Genomic DNA, 24642 nt, shown 5'->3' with positions numbered 1-24642 from the left:
TTTGACTTTTAGTTTACAAATTCCTATTCACCGTGTGTGTATATGTATGTTTATATATACATATATATATTTGTGTGTATGTATGTGTTTTACAAGATAATGGCATGTATATACACATATATGCCATTCGTATGTGTCATTATCTTGTAAAATATCAAGGCTATTTAAACACTGCTTAAACAAGCCTTTAACAAAGCTCCTGCATGTAAGTACAACTGTCAAAGTCAAATAACTTTATCTTGGGAGCAAAATTAAAAAGGAGTGAACACAAATGTAATAAAAATCAGGGTTAATAAATGGTCAGGGGATGTTTATTTAGGACATCACTCATTTCCATCATCTGCTTGTTTTAAATTATATTATAAAAAAGATACAATATTTTAAATATTTTCCTACTAGAGACACTGCTGAATTTAAATAATTTTTTCTAAAACATAACCTTTAAAATTCATTTATTCTTATTCTGTAGCCCTCTAAGCATATCCCTAAAGGCTCTGGGAACCACAGGAAGATTCTAACAAAGTACAAAGAGCAGATCTTGCTCTGATCCAAGCCATGGAAGTCATCTTCATTTCAATTAATTTACTTTGCCTTTATGAACTTAAGAATCTTTCAAGGAGGTTGACATTTCACTCATCTGAAAAAGCTTGGAATGTGACAGGGGAAAGGGAGGAGAAGTAAATCAAAGGAGTTAGCAATTTTCCAGATGCAATGTATTTTTCTTCTCTTCTTTTCCATCAGAAATTTTAGAGAACCATCTGACATTTTTATTCCCTACACAAAACCACAGTAGCAAAAAGAGAAAAAATGCAAAATGCTTCTATGTCAAAACCAAATATACACATGCATTTACTAATGCATATAGTTTAAAACAAAAATTCAGATTTGCTGTTAATTGAAATGTTAACAGAAACTGTTTTTTTAAGTGAATGAGATTTTTTTGTTAAGGTTTTAATATATAAAATTTCAATTTAATCATGTCTCTGCCTTTTCGCTAAGATCAAATGTAGTTATCAGTTTAAAAGCAACATCAAGTTTTATACATTTATTCTTTTATTGCGTGATATAAATATTGTGTGTGACAAAGTCAGTGAATCCATGCTGGCTTTTACAGGGAAAGATGGAATTTATAAAACTTCTATGACTAAATTTTAAATCACCCCAGAATATTTCAGTTACCATGTCTAATCACATGATTTCAGACAACTATGTCCAAGTATTTCATGCAAATACTGGTCATTGTAACAGCTATTTTTTCTTCCAGAGTAGAAATTCATTAAAACAAGTAGAGGTAGAAAAAATAAATCTTTGAGGACTGAAGATAATTTCTTATCAAGAGGGATTATAGTCATCGTGTCTTCTAGCTAGAGAGAGAGAAATGCATTTTACTCCCTCCAAAAACCCTGTTTCAATATTTACCTGACAGCTTTGGTATACTGACTTTCCCCCAGTGCATTTCTCCTTTATCAGGTATTATTGTACAAGAGACTTCTTGTTATAAAGTACTAACATAAATCAATCTATAACCGCAGAATTTGTTTAATACATTTATTCTCTTAAAGGTTGCATGATCATATTTCATCAACTCGTACAATAGGAAAAAAATCTTACTACTAAAACAAAGTTTGTAGAGATTGGAGCATGGTAAACCTATTGACTCTTTCCAGAGGTTCATTCTTAGATTTAATGTTAAATAATAACAACTATTCATTTAAGCTGGTCTCGCCGTATATCTTGACCTTTAGCAATTCCACACACAGCAGCTTATTGTGGTATCCTTTAAATATGAGAAATAAGAATGTTTTACTTTGACATTAAAAAAAAATAAAAGAGCACTGTATGTTACATGGCCCATGAAATATTGGCAGTGTGCTCCTTGGCTTTCATTCGAAGAACTGCAATACTGGAAGACCTCCTTTCAAACTCTGGCTTTGTTTCAAATGCATGTCCATTGGTAGCCCCAGTAAGAAGAGAGTCAGTGAAAAAATTGTTGAGGGGCACGTGACTGAACTGGTTCTGGTGGTTTGAAAACCCTGTGTAACTGGAATCTGTCCGAGGCGAGTGAGAGTAAGGTGTCATACAGGAGGAAGTGTCACGTGGTAACATGCATGAAGTAACCACAGAACCGCCGCTTGCATTTCCTGCCCACAAATTGTTCTGAATCTGGAATATATAAAAACAAATATTACATTTAGACATTCTCACTTGTGTTCCCTTACATTTGCTAAACTGCATTTACTAAATTTTGTTGAGTGTTTACTGTTTGCTCCTATTGGGTGGTCTGTAATGATATTTTGTGTATTTAAAGCAATTACTGAAAAATTATTTGAATGATTCTTCCAATTTGTTATACTGTAATAGATCACCAAAACCCACATACTTGACCACATAAAACATGCCAAACTCTTGAGTATTCTTTTTATAGTCATGATTTAGAAAATGAAATCTGGAAGACTTAGTCATGATTCATGACCAATTCATGTGCTTAGAAAGCAGTTTAAAATATGGTTTTAAGTATAAATATAGTTTTCATCTTTCTAAATAAGATGACACAGTTGCACTTCTTAGTTCTATAGTTGGACTTTTTGGTGCAGCAGTTTTTATTGGAAACCATTGCAGACAGTGGATTGTTTGTTCTGTAAAGTTATTTTTTATTTCCTCCCCACCAAAAAAAAATTGTTGTGATAAAAATTTCAGTTTGGAAAATAATTTACTCTTTATGTCTTATTTTTTGCAATTTTGAATATAAAGCTATATGTACATAGCACAGCAGTAGGGCGTTCACCTTGTACACAGCCGGCCCAGCCGAGCCGGTCCGATTCCTCCACCCCTCTCAGAGAGCTCGGCAAGCTACGAAGAATATCTTGCCCACACGGCAAAAGCCTGGCAAGCGACCCGTGACGTATTCAATATGCCAAACACAGTAACAAGTCTCACGATGGAGACGTTACTGGGCCCACTCGAGCAAATTGATGAATAGTGGAAGGATCATGACCGTGTGACCGTAATGTACATGAAAATATATGTTTTGTAAATTTACCTTATGGTTTCTGTGTCATATAAAGGGTTTGCAACAGATCTATGACATATGAAACAAATTCATAATTCAAAAACATAGTCATTTAGAAAAGGTCATAAAGTACTGCATAATATCTGATATAAGAGTAAAACCTGTTCTTTCACATTCAAGAAACTTATATATCCATTGTTAAATCACTCCAACAGATAATTGAATGCAGTATTACCAACAAATATCTCTAAAGTTACTAGCATAAAAAACATAGAACATTACTAGCATATAAACACTAACTATAATTCATATAATAATTTTAATAGGATGAATTATAAAGTGTTTATTTAAATTTAAAAAAATAAACTATCATATGCATTAATGAGAAGATCATGACCCAGGGTAGAAATTGAAAAGAAAAAAATGTTGCATGGTATCGCATGAAACAGTCTATCCATATATAATTTAAAAATTGCTTAACTTTCTGAAGCATTATCAAAGTAGACTGAACTACAGAATGGCAATATGTTTTTATTCTGTCTTGTCTATGTTGAATACATACATAAATACCGTATTACATTTTTTTTGCATTTTTATAGGGGCCACACCGTGCAATGAGGCAGTGAGGGCACATGATGCTGGAGAATGAATCCAGGTCACACATAAACCAGGTATATGCTCCATTCTTTTGAATCATATCCTTGGCCCTTTACATTTATTTCATAAAGAACCCAGGATAATGCATATAAGAGCATGATGTTGGAATAACCAAACTTAAACCACACTTTCTACAACTTTCAATGAATAACAGAAAACAAGCTAAAAAAAACTCTAGATTGTTTAATCACAGATATTATTGTCTTTCATGAAAGGACTTCAAATCTGCTTCAAAACAAAGAAAAACTGATTTAATAGCTTGGCTGGAGCTTTAGTGATTGGCAACATGCTCATTTCAAGTTTTTTAAATAACATTCTATATAAGCGTTTATAAGCTATTTTAGGTATGTTCATCTGTGGGATATATCTAAAGATATGTACATATAATTTTTATATTTTATTCATTCTTAAATTTTTATGAGCTGTATAATTTTTTTTTTATTTTTGGGTCACACCTGTCAATGCACAAGGGTCACTCCTGGCTCATGCACTCAGGAATTACTCTTGGCAGTGCTGGGGAACATATGGGATGCTGGGAATCGAACCTGGGTTGGCTGCATACAAGGAAAACACCCCACCCCCTGCTGTGCTATTGCTCCAGCCCCAAGATGAGCTGTATAATTTTAGACTTGGCTCATTCTACTCTAAGTATCCCCTTTAGCAAAAAACATATGATTGATGTCAGTGATTGCTGAGGTATCTACATCAGACAACAGGGGCTGAAAACATACTCTGGGTGTACTCTGGGAGGAATACTCTGGATATTCCTCTGCCAGTCAGTCTATATTGTTCTAACCAGTACTGCCAGTAATATGTATAAAAAAAGAACTTTCAAGAAATTAAATTAAACTTGCATACTTATAAAAAAAGATAATGAAGGAGCGATAGCACAGCAGTAGAGCGTTTGCCTTACAAGCTGCCAACATGGCGACCCACCCGAGTTCGATTCCTTCACTCCTTTCAGAGAGCCGGCAAGCTACCGAGAGTATCTCGCCCGCACGGCAGAGCCTGGCAAGCTACCCGTGATGAATTCAATATGCCAAACACAGTAACAACAAGTCTCACGATGGAGACATTACTGGGTCCGCTCGAGCAAATCGATGAACAACGGGAGGACAGTGACCGTGGATAGATTTTATGTTCATTAACAATTTCTCAGTTGTACAGTTACTAGAAATTTTGCCATCTATTCATATTTAAAATACACATAGATGCACTTATGAATTAGTTAAAAGTTGGAAATAAGGGAGGTTATGAAGGGATATAATTTATGAATGTAAATTAATAATATATTTTCTTCTTAAAAATTTTAACACTAATATCCACAAATTGCAAAGAAAATTTCCAGTTTCAATGACAAATGTGAAGCTCCTGCTTGTAAATAATAGAATAAGAGAATTTTAAAAATTCATTGGTAAAGTAAGTTACTACAAAAGTTACTTTAGCTGCACTTGAGATTACATAAATACCCTTATGTAGTAGTAAGATTTTTGCTAAAACGTTTTTTCCAAAATCTCTCTCTTCTCCATTTCACTTTGTCTATCATTTTGAAATTTCTGGCATGTCTTCATTTGAGACTCTAGTTGGTTTCAATCTTAAAAGTTAAACAGAGTGGGAGACAGAGAGATAGTTTAGTGAATAGGACAGCTGCCTTGAAAGTGGCATACTAGGGTTTGATCCATGGCACTCCACTTGGGATCAAATCTAAGATGCTAGCACCCCTCTAGAGTTTGATTCCACCAACAATGATCCCTGAGAGTAGAGCCTGAAGTAGCCCTTGAGCATAACCAGGTGTGTCCCCTACACACCAACAATAAGACAAAACAAACCTAAACAGAAACATAAAAAATATATATCCCTAGTGAAGTCTGCCTTCCTCTGAAGCGTTTCCTCCAGACTTTCAAACATATGATGATGACAATCAAAATCATACTCATTACAGCTAGCAGTAATTAACTAGTGTGTCAGACTGTACATTAAAAAACATCATGAAGACTTCTAATCATTTCAAAGCACCCTAAAGGCACATGCTTTTCGAAAGGCAAAACTGTAGAACAGAGATCTTAGGAAACGCACCCAAGATTACATAACTACAATAGTGATCAACCCTAACCCCAGGAAATGTAAAACACTACAATGACATATCTGGTCTTATGAGTTGAAATTACAGATTTGTTTATTCACAATCCTAACATCATAAGATTTCATAGGCTTTACTCTGAAAGCAAAGTTTTCAATGATTGTTCATAACTGTTTCCTCATTCTCAGACTAACACAATACAAGATATGAAATATAATGTAAAGTTCTTAAATTCAAAATTCTGTAAGAATATGAAATTTTGACTGATTTATCTTATAGATGGAATAATATCAAATTTATGGGCATTTATATAGAGAGACAAATATATAAATATTTTTAATCAAGATTAGAATTATAGAATTAAAGTGCTGTATAATCTTACTGGAAATCATAAAATTTGCATACCTAGACCTTAATGACTTTATTAATATCTGGGAAGTTTTATTTTCTTTAAATTAATGTTAACCACACATTAATTTGGAGATTCTGATTCATTGAGCATGGGATATGTCTCAGACAATCTGTAGTTACATGATGATAATGATAATAATACAAACATTCAATTCTGAATATCACTGAATTTCAGGAAATATTATGGAGTTTTATCTTCTTCCCAAAGACTAAAGTATTTATATGTTTTGAATTATGCTTATTTGCTAAGACAAGAAGTCTATTTAAAATAGACTTTAATCCCTTTTTGGAGAACTCTGTAAAAAACAAGCTTAACTTCACTTATGACTTCTACTTCTTTCCTTTAAGCGATTCAAAATAAGTTCTCTTCTCACACAAAAATCTTCAGCTAACTATCACCAGAAGGATATTATGCAATAACAAGTCTCTTTTTTCTTAAGTTTCTTCATAAAACAAGGTTTTTATAGAGTGCATAATTCTAGTCACTTACTATGAATGCACTGAAGTTGTCAACATCCTTCACCATTATCATATCACAGCATTGGCTAGAATATATAATGTAGTGTGTGTTACTGATTCACTATAGAAAAATCCTAGTAGATATATATATATCATCATTGTTCTAGATGATGAATTTTGCAAAAAATATAGATATCTGATTAAATAAAGTTATCTAATCATGTAAAGGTGAGTTCAGCCAACTTCATCTCTTCACTAATTCTATTATGTGTTAACAATTTCACTATTTTCTCAAATTCATAACACACTGTCTTAAGTGGCATCTATATGTAAAAAGAACTTGTATATAATTTTCCATACATGTGCACATATACATATAAATGTGTGTACATATATATATATCAAAAACAACATAAACACTTTACCTCTTATAAAATTAGTACATATGCTGTTAACATTTTGGAATGAAGAATGCATTATTTTCTAAACTAAACCCTTTTTATTTTGAAATAGCTCATGAACACCTAAAATAGCAGTGTTCAGCACCAAATATTTTGGGACTGAGGGGAAGTTGTAGGCCTCTAACTGCACAATATTCAAGGGTTTTATTGCCAGAAACAAACATTATTCAATAATGCTCACAGCCTTCTTTCATGTATGCTGCTGAGAAAAAAAAAGACTAAATGCCTTTCTATAATTTTTTTTTGCCTTTAAAAGGAGTAGAGAACCTAAAACATTCCACATTTTAGTGTGCTTTGCAACTTTTTTTTAAATTCTAGGGATATGTTCAAAGCATTGACCAGGGAACTTAGCCAACTGCCTCCCATTAGCACGAATGGAAGTTGAACTGCCTTAACTACACTCCACTTTGAACATTTGTCTCTTAATGTTTTTCTAATCAAATAAAAACGTAACACTTAATTATTACATGACTTTGGAATTTTGGAGCAAAGTTGATTTTTGTCAATATTTTTCCAAATTAAAACAAATTTGTTTAACAGATTTCTTATAAGGGACATAAAAATAATATAAAGAAAAGGGTTAACATATATATGAAATATATTCAGATATACATAAGGAATTCTTATATGTATACAAATGCAAATGGAGAACTTCACTGTGGATATGTCTATCATGAAGCCATATGATAAATTACAAACATAATAAACATCATTCACTGTCATGCTAAATCCTTAATGTAAATGCATTTTTGTAACCCATACAACAGAGAAAATTTTAATGTGATAAACATTACAAAGCTTCTAACATATTCTCTGATTTTATTATGGCAAATAAAGGAAAATTTTGTTAGTTTTTTTTTTTTTTACTTTTTTGGGTCACACCCAACGACACACAGGGGTTACTCCTGGTTCATGCACTCAGGAATTACTCCTGGCCGTGCTCGGGGGACCATATGGGCTGCTGGGAATCAAACCCAGATCGGGCGCGTGCAAGGCAAATGCCCTACCCGCTGTGCTATCACTCCAGCCCCTTGTTTGTTAGTTTTTTCTATAACTACTGTGATGGCTACAGACTATAAAATTGTGTTATGATGGCATTCTATATAAACTAATATTAGAGAATTTAGTCTCTGGAATTTAATCTGAATTTGATAGAAATTCTGAGAAATATAAAAATATGAATATCACTTGTTCTCTAATTTTAAAAACATGTCTAAAATCAACAAAATAAATATTTTTCCTACTTATGTTTAGTCAACACTCCTCATCTTCTCTACATCAATGCTTATACTTGCAAAAAATATCTGTATGTGTACACCTACACCTCACATGTACAAATCATGCTTCATTCATACTGCCCTCACATCACATGTGGAACAAACACTTTTCTGTGGCACTTACACATTGCTTTTAAAAATAGATCAAGGATTCACAAAGAGTTATTTGTGGTGATAGTATAACAACAACTTCTTTGTTTTAAAAGATGAAAAAGGTGATTCAGTTTTTGCCTTTTTGAGAACTGTTTTTCATTTATTCCATAGTCTATATTACAACATACTTACTTCACAGGTTGACCATATTATCATTAGAAAATTTACCAATTTGTTAAATAACGCCTCTCCAAAGCATGTAGTTTCTTTATACAAAAGTTCATTTTTTTAAGAGCCTGCAACATTCTTATCAGCATTTCCCTTCCTTACAAGTCTAAGATGACAAAACTCATATAAATTAAATGATTAACAATACACAGATCTTTAGCTATATACTAAATTTAGAATCCCACTTAACTTTTCTAGTTACTGTATCAAAATGCAGGGAGAAAGAATAAATGGTTTCATAGTGAATTTGCCACCAGACCAGCACAGAGTCTGTCTTTATTCACCTGAAAAGTAATTATAACTTGAATTAATTATAAACAAAGATCAATCTGGGCATGTGCAGGTACTATCTGATCTAAGTATAAGTGAAAATTTTCATCATTACTATTTATTAAATTTAGTATTTACCAAAAATAAAACACTACAATTTTTAACCACCTGTTTACATGCCAAAAATCCTAAAAGGGTATTTTTCAACATGTATTAATCTAAAGTGATAGGAAATATGTCAGAAGAGGGTCACTATTAATTACTGATTCTTACTTTGAATTCTAAATAAAGTTACAATTTAGAAAAGTATGTACAGATTTTGAACAAGATACAGTATCTTTTCCACTAAAACAATCTGTCACAAAACAGTCAAATAAGATCAATAGTCTGAGGTGAAAACTGCTTTCTAGTAAAATTAAAATGTATATATCTTATTATATACTAAAAATGTTAAAACCACTGACAGAAAGGCTATTATGTTTAATATTTATATAAATCTAATTAAACTTTATATTATTCAAATAATATTGGAATGTATCCATTTAAATACATAAGACACATTAATGAAATTCTATTTCCTTTAATTTTGAATGCATTCTTAAATTTTATGAAAAGCATGATAGTTTTAAAAAATTATTAAAAAGTTTCACCACATATACCTTAAAATTAAATTTTCAAACAAACTGATTTAAGAGGGAAGTGAAATAGAGCTTAGACTTATTTTATTATCAAACAATAATTACTATGTAGAGTATTTCATAATGACTTTGGGAATGTAATACATTTTATTACTTAAAATTAGCTACAGTACTTTTCATATGTTTTAACACATTATAGCTATTGTTAGCTCATAAATAATTTATTATGTTTAATAACATTATTAACTTATTAAAAACTTTAAAATCATAAAATTAAATATTAATATATAAAGTTTTCCCTGCTAGTGAGTAATGTGATACTAATCAAATATGCAAATTCTGTGAATAGCACAAAATACCTTTAATCTTAGGTCTAAGATTTTTTAGATCTTGGGTTGGTGCCATATATGAACTTTAAAAATCTATTTTTGAATACCTGAGTAAATCTGTAAATTATATTAATCTTTTATTTGTATTATATACGTATACAGAATGAGAATGTTATTTTGTAGCTGAAATCAACTGTGAATTGATGCATTTTTTCTATTAAAAATTCCATGATTTAGAATAACAGATTAAAATCATATAAACATAGGATTAATGGAAATGGCATATATAAAATTATATAGTGCAGCATGTAGTTCAAACTCACAATAATAGTGTGAATTATAGGTCTTAACCCACCGGTCTGTTCTCATACACTTCTCAGGCTCTGATGCTTTAATTTCCCTTCTGTTTCTTCTTTATTCTCCTGTAAGGTGGTTTTTATATGTATAAGCTAACATTGACACTCTTTAAAACCTTATGTTTATATTTTCCTCACAATTTATTTGGTTAACCTGTTCAAGTTATTGATTTATCCTTCCTTTTTAAAATATACAGTATTCTTGGATTTTGCATGGGTTTTGTATCATTAGTTTGAAACTTATTTACTACAACCACCTTTTCACCTAATTGGTACTGACAAAATATGCTTCATGCTTCATATAGCTTACTTTAAAATACACAAATATGCAACAATATATGCTTTATGCTACATATAACTTTTTTGTAAATATAGCATGCAAAATATTTTATATTTAAATAAAGCATACCTACATATTCTGATATTTAATTCAATCAGCAATGTTACCCATTGAAAAAATAAGCAATTTAAGTAATATAGACTATTATATATTTTATGATTTTAACTATTTGTATCAGAGAGGAATTGTACAATATGAGTAAGACATGGACTAATGATGTTGATAGTTTTGCCCTCCTCTTCATTATGAGAAATTTCACTGAAACACTATATGACCAGCTCATCTGGTTGTTCCACAGATGTGAAAGGTTTCATTACACAATGCATCAATCATTACAATATTACTTTTAACTTTTTAAAAAGACTTCATATTATTCATTTGCTTCAAGTATTTAAAAAAATAGAAATAGTGGTACTAAAAATGTAATATTTTCTCTAGAGGTAAAAACTGTTCCAGATGCCTTTAAATTACGAAACCACAGTGGTTGATGGAGATGAGTTCCATATTTATTTAGCTGAGTAAAGGTAAATTTTAAGAATTGTAGCAACTGATGATGGATGAAAGTAGGAGGAACATTATGTTCACAATATCTATATGCAGAAGTTTAAATTTTTTATTTAAAATTGTGCAATTTTAATGTAAGCAAGAAATGTTATAGTTTTAATCTGTGCTTTAAATTACCCAGTGACTACAAATGATTTCTAAAGCTTAAGTTCAAACTCCAAGTGGCATATATTTATAATGTCATCAATTCGAAAATAAAGAATGTGTATCCCTTATGCATCTGGTAAATGGAATTAGTTATAATACCTGTTACACAAAAAGTAAAACATGGATGATTTTTTTCCTTAATGTTCTGTTTGTTGGATTACACCCAGGTGTACTCCTGGCTTCGAACTCAGGGATCACATCTGGTGCGGGTGGCTGGATCTATATAATGCCCAGGATTAAACCCAGGTCAGCAGCATGGAAGGAAATGTATAAACATACTGTACTATATCTCTGGCCCTCACTGAAAAATTTAGTATGAATAAAACTTCAACTCTTCTTTGAAGTGCTGGTGAAAATTTCATGAATAAATAGTCCTGTCAGATTGAGATCATACTCAAATTTTCCTAATGTTAGCATATTTTATTGTCCTAATTTAAGGAAAAATATATTTAGTGTTATCTCTCCCTATGTCTTTAAATAGAAATACTCACAGAGTAGATTTGCTTACATACAACAACCTAAAAGAACATTCAAACCCCTTAGCTACCTCTTCACTGTAAAATCAAATGAATAATGACTCAAGACTGGTATAGAATAGTCACTATTCATTAAGCACTGATGTGCAAGGCATTTCCCTTGCATAAATTATTCTATGCATTCCTTACAAAATGTGAACTTTCATTCCCCATCCCCATTTTTTAAATGGGGAGAGATATATCATAGAGGCTAATTTATTTGTAAAATCTAAAATAAATTTAGTGACAGAGCCAAGATTTGATTATAAGACTTTCTGACCTTGAAATCCCATTGTTAATACATTAATACCCTGCTCACCCTGTATTCTAGAATTTATTTCCATTAACTATTTGGAAGTCAATTAAATCCTTTCAAAAATAGAAATTATACATTGAATTATAATGAAAATAATAATCATTATTTATCATCTCACATCAACTAGCACCAGCAGTATCTTCATTTTAAGAATAAAACATATGAACGTCAAGTAAAGAGATTACCAAATTAATATAATAAATGAAATTTAATACACCTGTAATCTGAACCAAATATACTAAAATTTGCATGCCTAAATGAAATGGGGCTTTGTCCTAGAAATATAGTCTCCCAGAAAATGTTTATATCTTCACAGAAAGTATTTAGCAAAATTGTTTTAAATATATTTCCATATTGATAATGGAAATAGATAAATAAGAATTTAATGCCCATATACAAACCGCTTTTTAAACACAAGCAAAACACTGTTTATATCTTGCTTTGCTGGGTAGAGTTTTCATTAAGTACTTACAGAATTTCATACAGATAGAATCCAGTTTGTAATCTGTCCATTACAAGGATATTCTGGCTGGATTACTCATTTTATTCCCATGCCTAAAACATTAGCTAGCATTTATTGTTGGGTAAAATGTAAATAGCACTGGAAGGATAAAAGATAAAGGGGTCAGCAAAGTCTTTCTAGCCTATACCGTTTAGCAGAGAGGAAATCAAGGTTCAAAGAAGTTAACTGTTAAGATTGCAAAGCTGTTTAGTGGCAAAGATTCAGAAACAGATTATTTTACTAAAAATTATTTAGCCCCTAATTTATAATATCCTGCTAAATATTTAAATGCATCACTACATAAAATTTGCTTAATGTTATGATACAAAGATGAATCATCTTTCAAAACACATTACATTGTAAATGGGGTAGCAGACACCTTCTATACCATCCACCAAATGTTAGTCAGAAAAAGATGTGCTGATTTAGGAGAATTAAGAAGAGGTTACCTGGAGGGAAAAAGGTTTAGGTGATAGGAAGGGGAACGAGAATAGATTCAGCACCAACAATGAAACCATTTTTCGATGTCATATGATGGAGAACAATACTATAATTTAGTTAAATCATAGTATTACCATATGAGGACTGATATTGTGAGTCAATACAAAGTTTCAGTTAAAGACACTATTTTTGATACATCAAAATATAATGTTTTCGAGAATATCACCTTTTAATATCACTCTGCTCTCCTTTTTGTGTGCTATCCAAAATAAGGAAAATTAAGAAAAATAATTATCTTAACAGTCTAAAACAATGTAGTATTTTTAAATGCTTTACAGCCTTATTTCATGATTTTGAAAATTGAAGCATTTTTCTTTCCAAAGTTATCTAATGCATTTGTCAAAATTTTAAAAGTTAGTTGCTCACTTATGAATTAAGGAGGAAATGTTGCTAAACATCTCTGGACCCCTGAACTCAGAAATATAGGCTTAAATTTAGCCATTAAAATGAAGCCTGGCTTAAAATAAGCCTTCAACTTGTAGTTATTATTTTAACTATTAAGACTGTTACCATACTGTTAGAATAGTATAATGAAAACCAGTGGAAATGAAAATGTTAGCATTTTAGAAGCTGTTAATTACTGATATGAATAAATATTATGTGTTCCAAAGATACAGAGACTGAGTGATAAACTAGATATATACCTTTATACTAGGTATGGTTATTATGTACACAAAGTAGGCTTGAGATAATTTTCTAAACCATCTGTTTTTCATGTATTTCTGTGTATGCTTTTGCTTTCCTGCCAAATTGCTAATTCTTTATTTCTGTCTTGGCTCCAACACTTTCTAGTTTACAACATTTATTGTAATTAATAATTTTTTTCAGTAATTAGTAACAGTAACAAATTTCAATGTCTTATTTCAATGAGTTGTTGGATTCTATTTGAGTTCCCATATCTCCCATAATAAATTTCTATTTTGAAGACATATGATAAATAAGAAAAAATTCCCTTAGGTTGAAGCATGTGAAACATACTGTTGATAATTTTTTTTATCAATCTAAAAATGTCTACTGCAAGTTTTTAAGTTAAAATAGAATGTTGACTCAATTTTTCTTAACACCTGCAATGAGGTGTGGAGGACAATTTCAGATATTTTTGCAAACATTAAATGACCAACCAATATAGAAAAATATTTGATTTCTGATTTTTACTATTACTTGGAAAACTGAACTGTCAGGTAACTTCAATTTATGATCTCTGAGCTCTCATATTTGGATTATGATGTGGGTCTATATACCTAAACATACATTGGTTATATATGCCCTGTGTAGATATAAACAATGAAGAAGCCACTGGAAGAATTAATGCAGAATTCCAAGCATTTCTGAAAGAAAAAATTTTAATAAACCCTTTCTTGAAGTGGAAAGAAAACTGTCAGATAATTATCTAATTTTGTGATTAAATAATTTTCTTCCCTGCTTAGCTACTTCAGGTTATTTCATTCTGTTGACAGTGTCAAATACTTTCAGTTACAATAAAATAATGAAATATAATCCTGGGTTGAAGACTATTTCAAACATATTGTTATATTATACCATTATATAGTGATTAACTCGTGTCAGGCACTATTCTAAAAGTTTCACATACACTTAAATATAAAAGGGAGTGTGAGACAAGACAACCTGTAACAAGGAACAGAGAGAATTAGAGAACAGAAGTGAGAATTACAAGGAAAGGCACAATACTGAAATACTAAGATGCAAAGAGAATAAAGTGATATGGGAAAAATGTATCAGTAAGATTCTGTAAAGTCCCCCTGGAAAGATTTAAAAAGGGGGACTTAATTATTTCTGAAGTTATCAGTCAAGTAGCTGAAAATTAAGTGAAGTATAGATATAAGCACACTATCTTCAAACCACATTAAAAAATAGACTGATGCTGCCTGAATAGAATGATCCTTTGGTGTTAGTTCATTATTTATTAAATTATTCAAAGGTAGTTAATAGAGAAATTCAATTGTGAGGTTTTAGATCTTACATTGGGGTCATCACATTAACTCTGATCATTTCAGCGTGATGACACTTAAGAAACTGAGTAAATGCCTCATCACTATGTGTCTCAAGTTTCCTAATATAAAAAAAATGGGGATATTTTATAAACACTGTCTCTGTAGGACAATCATGAGGATCAAATAAACTAACATATAGTATCAATTATGAATAGTGCCCGGTAATCTAACAGCTACAGCTGTGTTAGTAACTAGGAAAATATCACAGTGCTTGGTATGTGGAGTTTACAGAATAGAAACAACTTCATAACATTTTATTTAGCGTTTAATTAGGACTCTCAAAAATAGTTTTTAGGGCTGGAGCAATAGCACAGTGTGTTTGCCTTGCACACGGCCAACTCAGGTTCGATTCCCAGCATCCCATATGGTCCCCCGAGCACTGCCAGGAATGATTCCGGAGTGCAAAGCCAGGAGTAACCCCTGAGCATCGCCGGGTGTGATCCAAAAAAAAGCAAAAAAAAAAAGTTTTGAATAAAACTTCATTATCTTTATAATGCAAGTGTTCTGGAGTAGACGGATGCCTTAAACAAGAGAAAAAAAAGTAACTATTTAAAGATTGTTTTTAATTTAAGAAAAACAAGCTTTTCCCATGGAAGATGAAGGTGTTTCTTTCAAAGGATATTCCTAACTTAGGTTTTCTAGCTAACTTTAATGGAAAAGCTTAGACACTGCAGCATTCTTAAGCACTGCCTGTGAATAATCACTTTGAGTAGGCACCACCCAATTCCTTAGCTCACCTGAGCCAAGTCTTCCTAACTTTCAAACTTCAAAACCTCTAGGGCTTTGCTCATACATATAATAGCACACAACAGCACATTAGCACATTAATTAGTACAAAAGCACACGATAGCACATTAATAAATGGTGATTACTTTCTCTTGATAAATTTTCAAGGATCAAAAGAGGTATAAGAATACAAACCTAGCACCAAATTGAAGGAGTGAGTAAATTCTCACAGGTTAAGAATTTACAATTGATGAAAATGAATGTCCTCGAGCTTGGAATTACAATGATTTGGTGATTGGACTATTATAGTAGTCCACTAGCATATACGTTTCCAAAGTGAAATCTCAGAATATATATCATTAAACAATAAGGAATAAAATACAGATGGCTTCCTTTTTATAATACAAATAATTGTATCAAGTATCAAATATGATATTATCAACATTATTTCATTAATAAAATACTACTAGGTTAAAAAGAGAAATATTTAATATATATGCATTACAAAAGACTACAAACAGAAAAATATTTCTAAATTTAAAGAAAAATTAGAATAGAATTTCTAAAAACTTTTTTAAAATGAGTCCCCACTATAAATAAAAATATTTCAAAGATTATCATTATTTTAAAATATGTCTAATTCCATATGTTTAAAGACATAAATTTCTAAATGTCTTCTTGGAACACCAGAGAAACTTCAAGATGGAAAAGACAATATAGAAAAACCTATTATTCAATGGGCTTGAAGGTTTCATAGGCCTTGTTTGGCAGTAAGTTATGGTATGGATCATAAAATAACTACAGAAATAGCATGACAGGCAATGCTGTAATTATTTTTTTAATTTTAAAGGGGACGTGAAACTAAATTATTAAAATGTATAGCAATTAAAGTATGTATACTATGAATGATGCTATTTCAACTGTTACAGTATTTAATGAGAAAAACACCTGAACCAGTTTTAAGTGACTGGCTCTGAAAGAAATAACAAATGAATATTTTACTAAACTGATAATCTAATTAAAGTAGAAAAGTTTTCTAGAGATTAATTTTTTATTCCATTATATTAAATACACTGGTACCCATACTAATCCTTTTACTACATAGATATTTTTACCATACCTGTGGGTAGCTGTCAGTCCTTGGCAAAACTGATATGTCATAGGTGGCAGCAAAATGGCTTTTAGCTTGTTGTATTTGGCCGTAACGTTCTCTTTTTCTCCACTTGGCCCTTCGATTTTGAAACCAAACCTAATATTTTCAAAAAAGTAAAATTTTTAACTAAGGAATATCTAACAATGCAAATATATTCAAAAACCTAAGTCAGAAAAGTCAATTAAAAAAAAACTACTAATATGGCAATTATTTATGTCAGAAAAGGAATACAAATTTTATTTTCTGTTGTACTGTGATAGTATGAGTGGTATGTCCATTAAGCTCAAAGTGAAGATACTTTGAGCATATGTAATTATTGTGTCTGAGCCTCCGTACTCTCTCATTTATGGAAAATGCAAGGATTAGATTATATGATCTTGAAGATTCCTTATATCTTCATGTGATCATAGATAATCCTCTTCCACAGGAATGCTGCTAATCTGGAAGACATTCATAAATTCAATTTGGGATATGTATATTGGGATATGTATATTAACCAAGCCGATCTATAACCACATTAGTATCTAAACCATTCAAAAACAATTATCTTTAAAATATGCCAGAGAAGACTCTTGTGAGTTGTACCCTTACGCAGAAATCTTAGAAAATTTTAAACATAAAGATGACATCTAAGACATATGACAGCAGTAGAAATATTACTATTATTTTAAAACAGAAAACATTAAGAGTACACTTTGAGAAACAGAGATTAGGAAACACAGAAGAAATGAAGTAGCATTATGGTTTTAAAATATACAAAGCTGCCAAAAAATAACCTTCATAACTTTTTTTCTGATTTTAAAACAGACAAGAAAATATGAAAAAAATAGAGCATCTAGAACCAAGTATCAAGAAAGCTTGTTAGTGCAGAATCAGAACCACCATAATTCTCACAGAATTAATTATTCAACAATTCACATTTGTCAGCTCTCCAGAATCTTCATTTTCTTATCTTAACATATTAAGGGGCAATATAGAAAATTGGATCCAGTATGTATTATAAGACGTTTTTAGTAAAAATTGCAGGTACAACTTTTGGGAAGCTCTTTAATCTAACAGAACCATATTCAAAATATAAATTTAGGAAACAAGCTGGAAATCATAAAGACTTTTTTTCCTGCATATTCAGTTCTAACATCTTGTATCTGTCCTTCACCTTTAGAAAAGCATTCTAGAACTCAGTTTAATAATTTAGGTACATATTTCAAATTAAAGATGGCACTTTGAAGAGTTTTTGGCAACTGAAACAGAGAAAAGAACACTATATATTATCGCAAATTTAATGTGGTACTCTGAAGAATGTGCAGTAATTACAAAATAAGAGAGCTACCTTATCAGCAGCTTCTGAGAACCCAGCTAATAACTGTATTATCCAGTAAGGTCAGGCTTAAGACAAAGTCAACAAAAAATAAAAGATGAATTTATGTGTCTCCAAAGACAAGCACAAAGAAAAAATACTAAAAAAATTCAGTAAGGAACTGTTTTGTTTTGGTTTTTCAAAGACCTTTACAATCTCCTAAAAATGTGTGCCAATTACCACTCTAATGTGAAAAGCAGGAAAGAGAAACTGAGTAAATTAGGTTCAGGTTCTTTCTCTGTGTCTGTTCCTAGACAAAAATTAATTAGCATCTGATAAAAGATAAAGGGGGACATGCACTGTCCGTAGAGTATGTTCACACAGTTGACTATATGAACACAGAATCAAAAACACTTATTTGTGTGGGACTCACATTAACACTTGCTAATTCTTAAATTCTTTCTGAGGTGCAACTCTCTCTACATTTTCTTTCTGCACCTTAGATAAAGTAACTATTTGCCTTCATAAGCCAAAGTAAAACTGCAGATTTTTTTTTGTTATTCATCAATTGCTGACTTTAATGATATAAGGATCTTACAGTGGCTAAATCTTCAGAAGGAATGCAATCATTGAACTGAGAATAAAATTTTTCATTAATTTCCCTATTTTAGAAGTTCATGAGATTTTCAAATTTCAGTATTTTCTTACTTGGAATACTAAAAACACAAAGAAAAAAAGCTGTTCTCCTGAGTTACTGATACCAGGACATGAAATATATTTTTAAAATATCCAAATCAATTCAAAATAAAATATATGATTTTATCCAGTAAATTTTTCTTTTTCAAAAAAAATGCTCTTAAAGAATCATCCAAATTGATAATTATATAACTGAGTATATATACATATATAAATTATTTAAGACAACGATTCCTAAAGCCTCTCAATAAACATGTTATGTAGAAAAAAATGAAATGGTTCTTTGGGTAACTATTAAAAATAGGTTATTATAAAAGAGCTGTGTAATTCTTAATTGCACATAAGAAAAATAGATTATGTTGTATATGATATTTGAGAATTTTTGAGATTACTTCATTGTTTCATTGTTTTATTATAAACCCAATGTTAATAAAATTATACATGTTTGGGTAATTATGTAGATAATTTACCAGTTCATACTATAGATAATTAACCAGTTCATCTGAAAAGAACCTCAATGTCTGAAAAAAAAATGGAAAATTTACAATAAAAAGCACGGAATACTAGAACAGCTAGTGATGACTGTTAGTCCTTTAAAATCACTTTTTAAATCAGATATTATGACAGTTTGTACTTTTACAGTAATTATTTGCTATGCCTGTGTAATAACTTGTTCTTTTATGGTTTTGTGAGTTGTTTAGCCCTCTGCGAGTAAAAAAAAAAAGAAGAAGTTTTATAGACCTAGAAGTGTCTATTAATTATTTTGCTCTGTGTCTTTAATTGAAGAATCAGTTTATTCCCTTGTGGCAATTCTAATATTTTTTTAATGTTACCCCTACTCAGATTCTTCCCACACATACCCAGGCCCATTTGATTCCTACCTGGACCCTGGCCTCAGTGAGCTCTGTCCTCAGAGCAAGCTGTTCTCTGACATATACATCTGGGTAATGGGTTTTCTGAAAGACCTTCTCCAGCTCCTCCAGTTGTAGGCTGGTGAAAGTGGTTCTGTGTCTCCGCTTCTTACTGCTGGAAACATTGCTGTCACATTTATCCCCAAGTTCATCCAGTTCTCCCTTCTCTGGCATTCCTTTCACTGGAGACATTCGGAGACTGTTACAGTTGTCCATAGCTCTATTCAGTTCGGTGTGAAGAGGCTGTCCTTCTACTTTAGTGATCCCATAGTTCACTGCATCCAGAGGAGGAAAACAACAATGAGAAACTGAGAAACATCTTGACAAAAAGAATTAGGCTGAAATAATTTAAAGTGTTAGGGAAGCAATCTGTTATTGATCCATTGTGGCAGTATTAATTTGATCATCATTGCATCATGGACAATTATTAATTTATTTTGATCATGCATACAATCCTTGAAAATGTATGTGAGAAACTTATAATTTGCCAAAATTCACAGCTCTACTTTATAGTGCTAATGTATTTTTATACATGTAATTTATAATTAAAATAAAGCAGTTATGCTGAAACATCTCTAGATTTTAAAATAAACACTAAGTGAACATAATTATTGAAAAATAAACCAAATTTAAATATAAAATATTCACAACAGATGAAATTAACACTTTCATCTGTTGTGAATATGTTATATGGCCCAGGAGATATATTTCAATTTTAAATAATATCTGTAAACTGAAATCCAAACTCTTATCCAAAGTTAACTTCCTCCTCCACACAAAGCCTATGGACTACAAATTTAAGATATTATTACTTCTATTAGTTCAATCATATATTCATGTCAACATTTAATTTTTCAGTGATCTATTAATAGTGATTTTCAAATCAATTTCTAGAAACACTTCCTATAAAAAAATTTTAAGTACAATCTTTTTCCTTGAAAACTCGCATTACTCCGAAACGTCAGATTTGTCCTTATCTCATTATATACGTTTTAGTGCAGAAAGCTCCATTTTTACTCTAGTAAAGTATAAAAATTAAAACAGCCATTAAAAGATTGTAGAGGATGTCATCTGGCATTCTGTTTAGGAATGTTTTAATTTCACTGATTTCCTTCAGATTTGATTGCATGCTTGCACTGTGATAAAAAACAAAACAGTTCCTATGGCAAAACACACGCAACGGACACATAAAGCGAAGTGGAAGACATTTTTCTTAAAACATAAAGTCGACCCATCCAAAAGAGCAATTTTCAATGAACTCACACATTTGGGATTTTTAAAATGATTCTCATTATTTATTTGCATAATGTCTCTAATCATTATACAAATGGATGAGCGACTATAAATGCCCACAAATTCCGTAAATGTCTAACAGTTTCTATGCCAAGAGTTGATGTAAAACTAAACATAAAGAAGAGCCATGCCAGATTAACAATAAGGTTTTGTCTCTGTGGGTAGAGTTAAATCGGGAACTTCGGTAATTAGTAAGGGGGTGGGGGATTGTTCTGATGCTAAGGGCATCTCAGGAGAAAGACAGGAACTTCCTAAATTTCGCGGACTGTTTACCCACATGCGTCTTACTCAACGCTTTCCTACTAAAATTCTTTCTAACAGTGCCATGTTGTTTAAAAGCCGATAAAGTGATCAAAAATCATGTTTATCTTTTTATTTTGGATTCCCGACAATTAAAAATATGATTAAGCAATGCCTGGCAGTCAAGGAAAGATACTGCAGGTCCATTTTAAAAATCCCATTCACTTTTTACGTGTACTTAATAACCACCAAATGAAATAATACAGGCAGAAATCCCCTACTACCTACCCCACCCCCGAAAACTGTAAATACAAATAGGTTTCACGACTTTCTCTATACAAATAAGAAAAAAAAAACTGCTTTTTTTTTCTATCACTGGTGCTTTAATTTCTAGTTTGACCTTACAGATGAAGTAACTTTCCACGTTGAATCAAATAAAATATATGAGGTCGGTGTTTTAAGTCCCCTACATAGAACGCATTTATGAAACAAGTTTCTATGAGCCAGCGCTTTGCCAGATTTTGAACCTCTATTAAAATAGGGGGCGGGAAGCTTGTTGTAAATATTTCACACTTAATTCGTTTGTTATTTTAATGCAACCCGCTCCTTACAGTTTTACTGTGCAATGTATACAATGATAAGGAAAGTCCTCTTGGAATTGTAAACTTGCTTTAGCTGTCGCTCTCTGAAAAAATAGGTTTGTATAGGGTTACAAGATAGAAAAGATAGATGGTTTGTTTTGATAACATTTTGACTTTGAGATACTCAGCCATTCAAAGTTGAAGACTTCACCCAGGAGCATTCCAAAAAGGCTTCTTGGATGACTTTTAACGTGGAATCAGAAAGACTGACAAGACAGAATTCGGGATGAGTAATTACGCTGGGGATTCTCTGCCCGAGAAACTATATAAAGACCTGGCGCTTAACCCCGTCAAGAAAAAAGAAGGAAGGGGGGGGGGGGGGGAACATAATATGAAGAAGAAGAAATAAAGAAAACATCGTATGGCAAATCCAAATGCGCAGAAATTGCAAATCCTCGGGAGCGAATCTAGCAGCCCTGCGTTTCGGACAGAACTATACATCGCGAGCTCTGGCAAAAAATAAAAAAAAAAAAAATGAAAAAAGCGAGAAAGGTGTTCCGCTTCGGAGTTATTCTTGACGGCGGTGACACTGTCCCGAAGCACTAGGGACCGAGTTCGCTGGCTCCGGCGGCGCGGGGGCTCCCCCGAGGACGCGCCGCTGCACTCCGTCGCCTTCGCGTTGATGCGCGGGTCCCCGAAAACTGGGGACTCGGGGTAGGGGTGGGGAGTGGCGACCCGGCCCCATCAGTCCGAGGCAGTCAGGGAGTCGGATCCTTTCTTTGCATCCCCCTTTCTTCCTTCCATCCACCCCCACATACCCCCCAAATCTCCGCTCCAGTCGAGCGCAGCCGTCGCGGACCGCCGTCCGGCCGCCCGTCCCCGGGCCTGTCGCCCCCGTCCCATCCGCGCGCCCGGGCCCGACACTCACCGCTGCCGTCCTGACAGGGCGACGTCCGCTCCAGGCGCACGTGATGCTCGGCGCGGGGCAGCGGCCCGAAGGCCTGCACGCATTTGCCCGCCGCCGCCTTGCCGTAAAAGGACTCATTGTCCAGCGTCTCCATAACGTGCTCCAACGCGCCTCCCGCGCCCATGTAGAAGTCGCTGCTTTTGCTCGGCGGGCTCTTGAGGGCAAACTTCTCGCTCAGAAACTCCATAATCCTGCAGCGCGGCGGCGGCGGAGCTCAGGGGGCGCCGGGGCTCGGCGAGCGGCTGGGGGAGGGCGCGGAGGGGCGGGAGCCGGGGAGGGGGGGACGCGAGCGCTGCGGCGCCGGGAGCGGCCCCGCTGCGGCCCTTTAATCCGTCCCGGCTGCACGGAGCGGTCCGGCCCGAGTCGCTTTTATATCTTGAAACTCAGCTGGGCTCCTCGGGCAACCTCCCAGTTCTAATGAATATGAAAATCAGCCCGGCGACTAACTCCACCCCGGGGCCCCCCTCCACCCCCACACTCCCCCTACCCACCCTCCCTCCTCCCCCCCTTCCCCTACGTCCCCGGCGACGGGCGCGTCCGGGCCGAAGTTAGACAGACAGCTCCGTTGCAGACCAATGCCAGCCGGGACGAGGCCCCGACACCCTGAAACCCTGTCGCAGCCACAGTGGACTTGGCGTTTCCGAAGAGCTCGGTGAGATCGCACCGCCGTTAACCCTGCACTCCCCGAGGCCCGCCGGCCCGGCCCCCCACCCCGCCCCCCACGCCGGCCCCTCCACTCCCAGAAAGATTTAGAGGCGTCCTGAGAACTTGAAAGGCCGGAGGATGGCTTGGGGCATGCATTCCCTCCATAAAGCGTTTCTGCCGCAGCTCCGCCGGGATCCCAAAGCCCACGAAGCGGGGCACATGGGCAGCTGTGAAGTGGGACCGCTAGGGTCCAGAGGGACGCTAACGCTTTTTCCCCGCGGGAGCGCGGCGCCTAGGACCCCATGGCATATATATATATATATATATATATATATATATATATATATATATATATATCTTTTTTGCTGGATTCCGGCGGTTAGTGGACGCGGTGGCAGTGGGGTGGCCAAGAGAAGCCGGACAAGAGGCATAGAAAACCCCGATCACAGAATCACCCCCCCGACCCCCGCCGCCTCCCCAACCCTGCCCCTAGGTCCAGGACTGAAGCACTCGGTGCAGAATCTCTGAGGACAAATAACCGAGCCCCTAGACGTGTCTTCCCCGGGCTCTGCTTCTCATCAGAGGGAAGAGAGTTACAGGAGGTGCGGGGGGCTGGGGTGGGGGCGAGGAAGAAGAGGCGGCAGAAGGCCGTCGGGATGGGGAGTTCGATCAAATGCCACCCCCAGCGCCCTTGTCCAAATCGCGGGAGCCACGCGTCCTTGCCCAGCGTGTGCGGGAGAAGCAGAGCTGTCCCCGGCTGGGCGGCCGGGGCCCCCGAGTCTGAGTTCCCGCGTGCGGGCGGGGTGCTGGCCTAGCCTGCATGCGGCGGGAGAGCGCTGCGAGGCTGAGAGTCCCGCGTAGGCCCGGGGCCTGTCTAAAGCACACGGGAGTCCGCGGAGTCTAAGGGAAAGACTTTCGGAGGCGCCTGGGTCAAGGAAAGGCGGTTCTTGCAAAGAGGCCTGTCCGA

At 34.3% G+C, this 24642-nt stretch overlaps 1 protein-coding gene across 1 annotated transcript; it reads right to left on the bottom strand.

The window, feature by feature from the left end:
- Positions 1 to 1675: 1675 nt before the first annotated feature.
- Positions 1676 to 23291, bottom strand: ALX1 (ALX homeobox 1). The gene is made up of 4 exons (XM_056118314.1): positions 22992 to 23291; positions 19920 to 20224; positions 17013 to 17141; positions 1676 to 2163 (listed from the first exon to the last, which is right to left on the bottom strand). The coding sequence occupies exons 1-4, from the start codon at positions 23215 to 23217 to the stop codon at positions 1843 to 1845; spliced, it is 981 nt and encodes a 326-aa protein (XP_055974289.1). The 5' UTR covers positions 23218 to 23291; the 3' UTR covers positions 1676 to 1842.
- Between the last annotated feature and the right edge of the window lie 1351 nt (positions 23292 to 24642).

The sequence above is a fragment of the Sorex fumeus genome, unplaced genomic scaffold (assembly GCF_029834395.1).
Source record: "Sorex fumeus unplaced genomic scaffold, SorFum_2.1 ptg000003l, whole genome shotgun sequence".
Lineage (NCBI taxonomy): Eukaryota > Metazoa > Chordata > Mammalia > Eulipotyphla > Soricidae > Sorex > Sorex fumeus.
The sequence above is the reverse complement of the archived record's forward strand: the minus strand, read 5'-3'. Positions and strand labels throughout refer to the sequence as shown.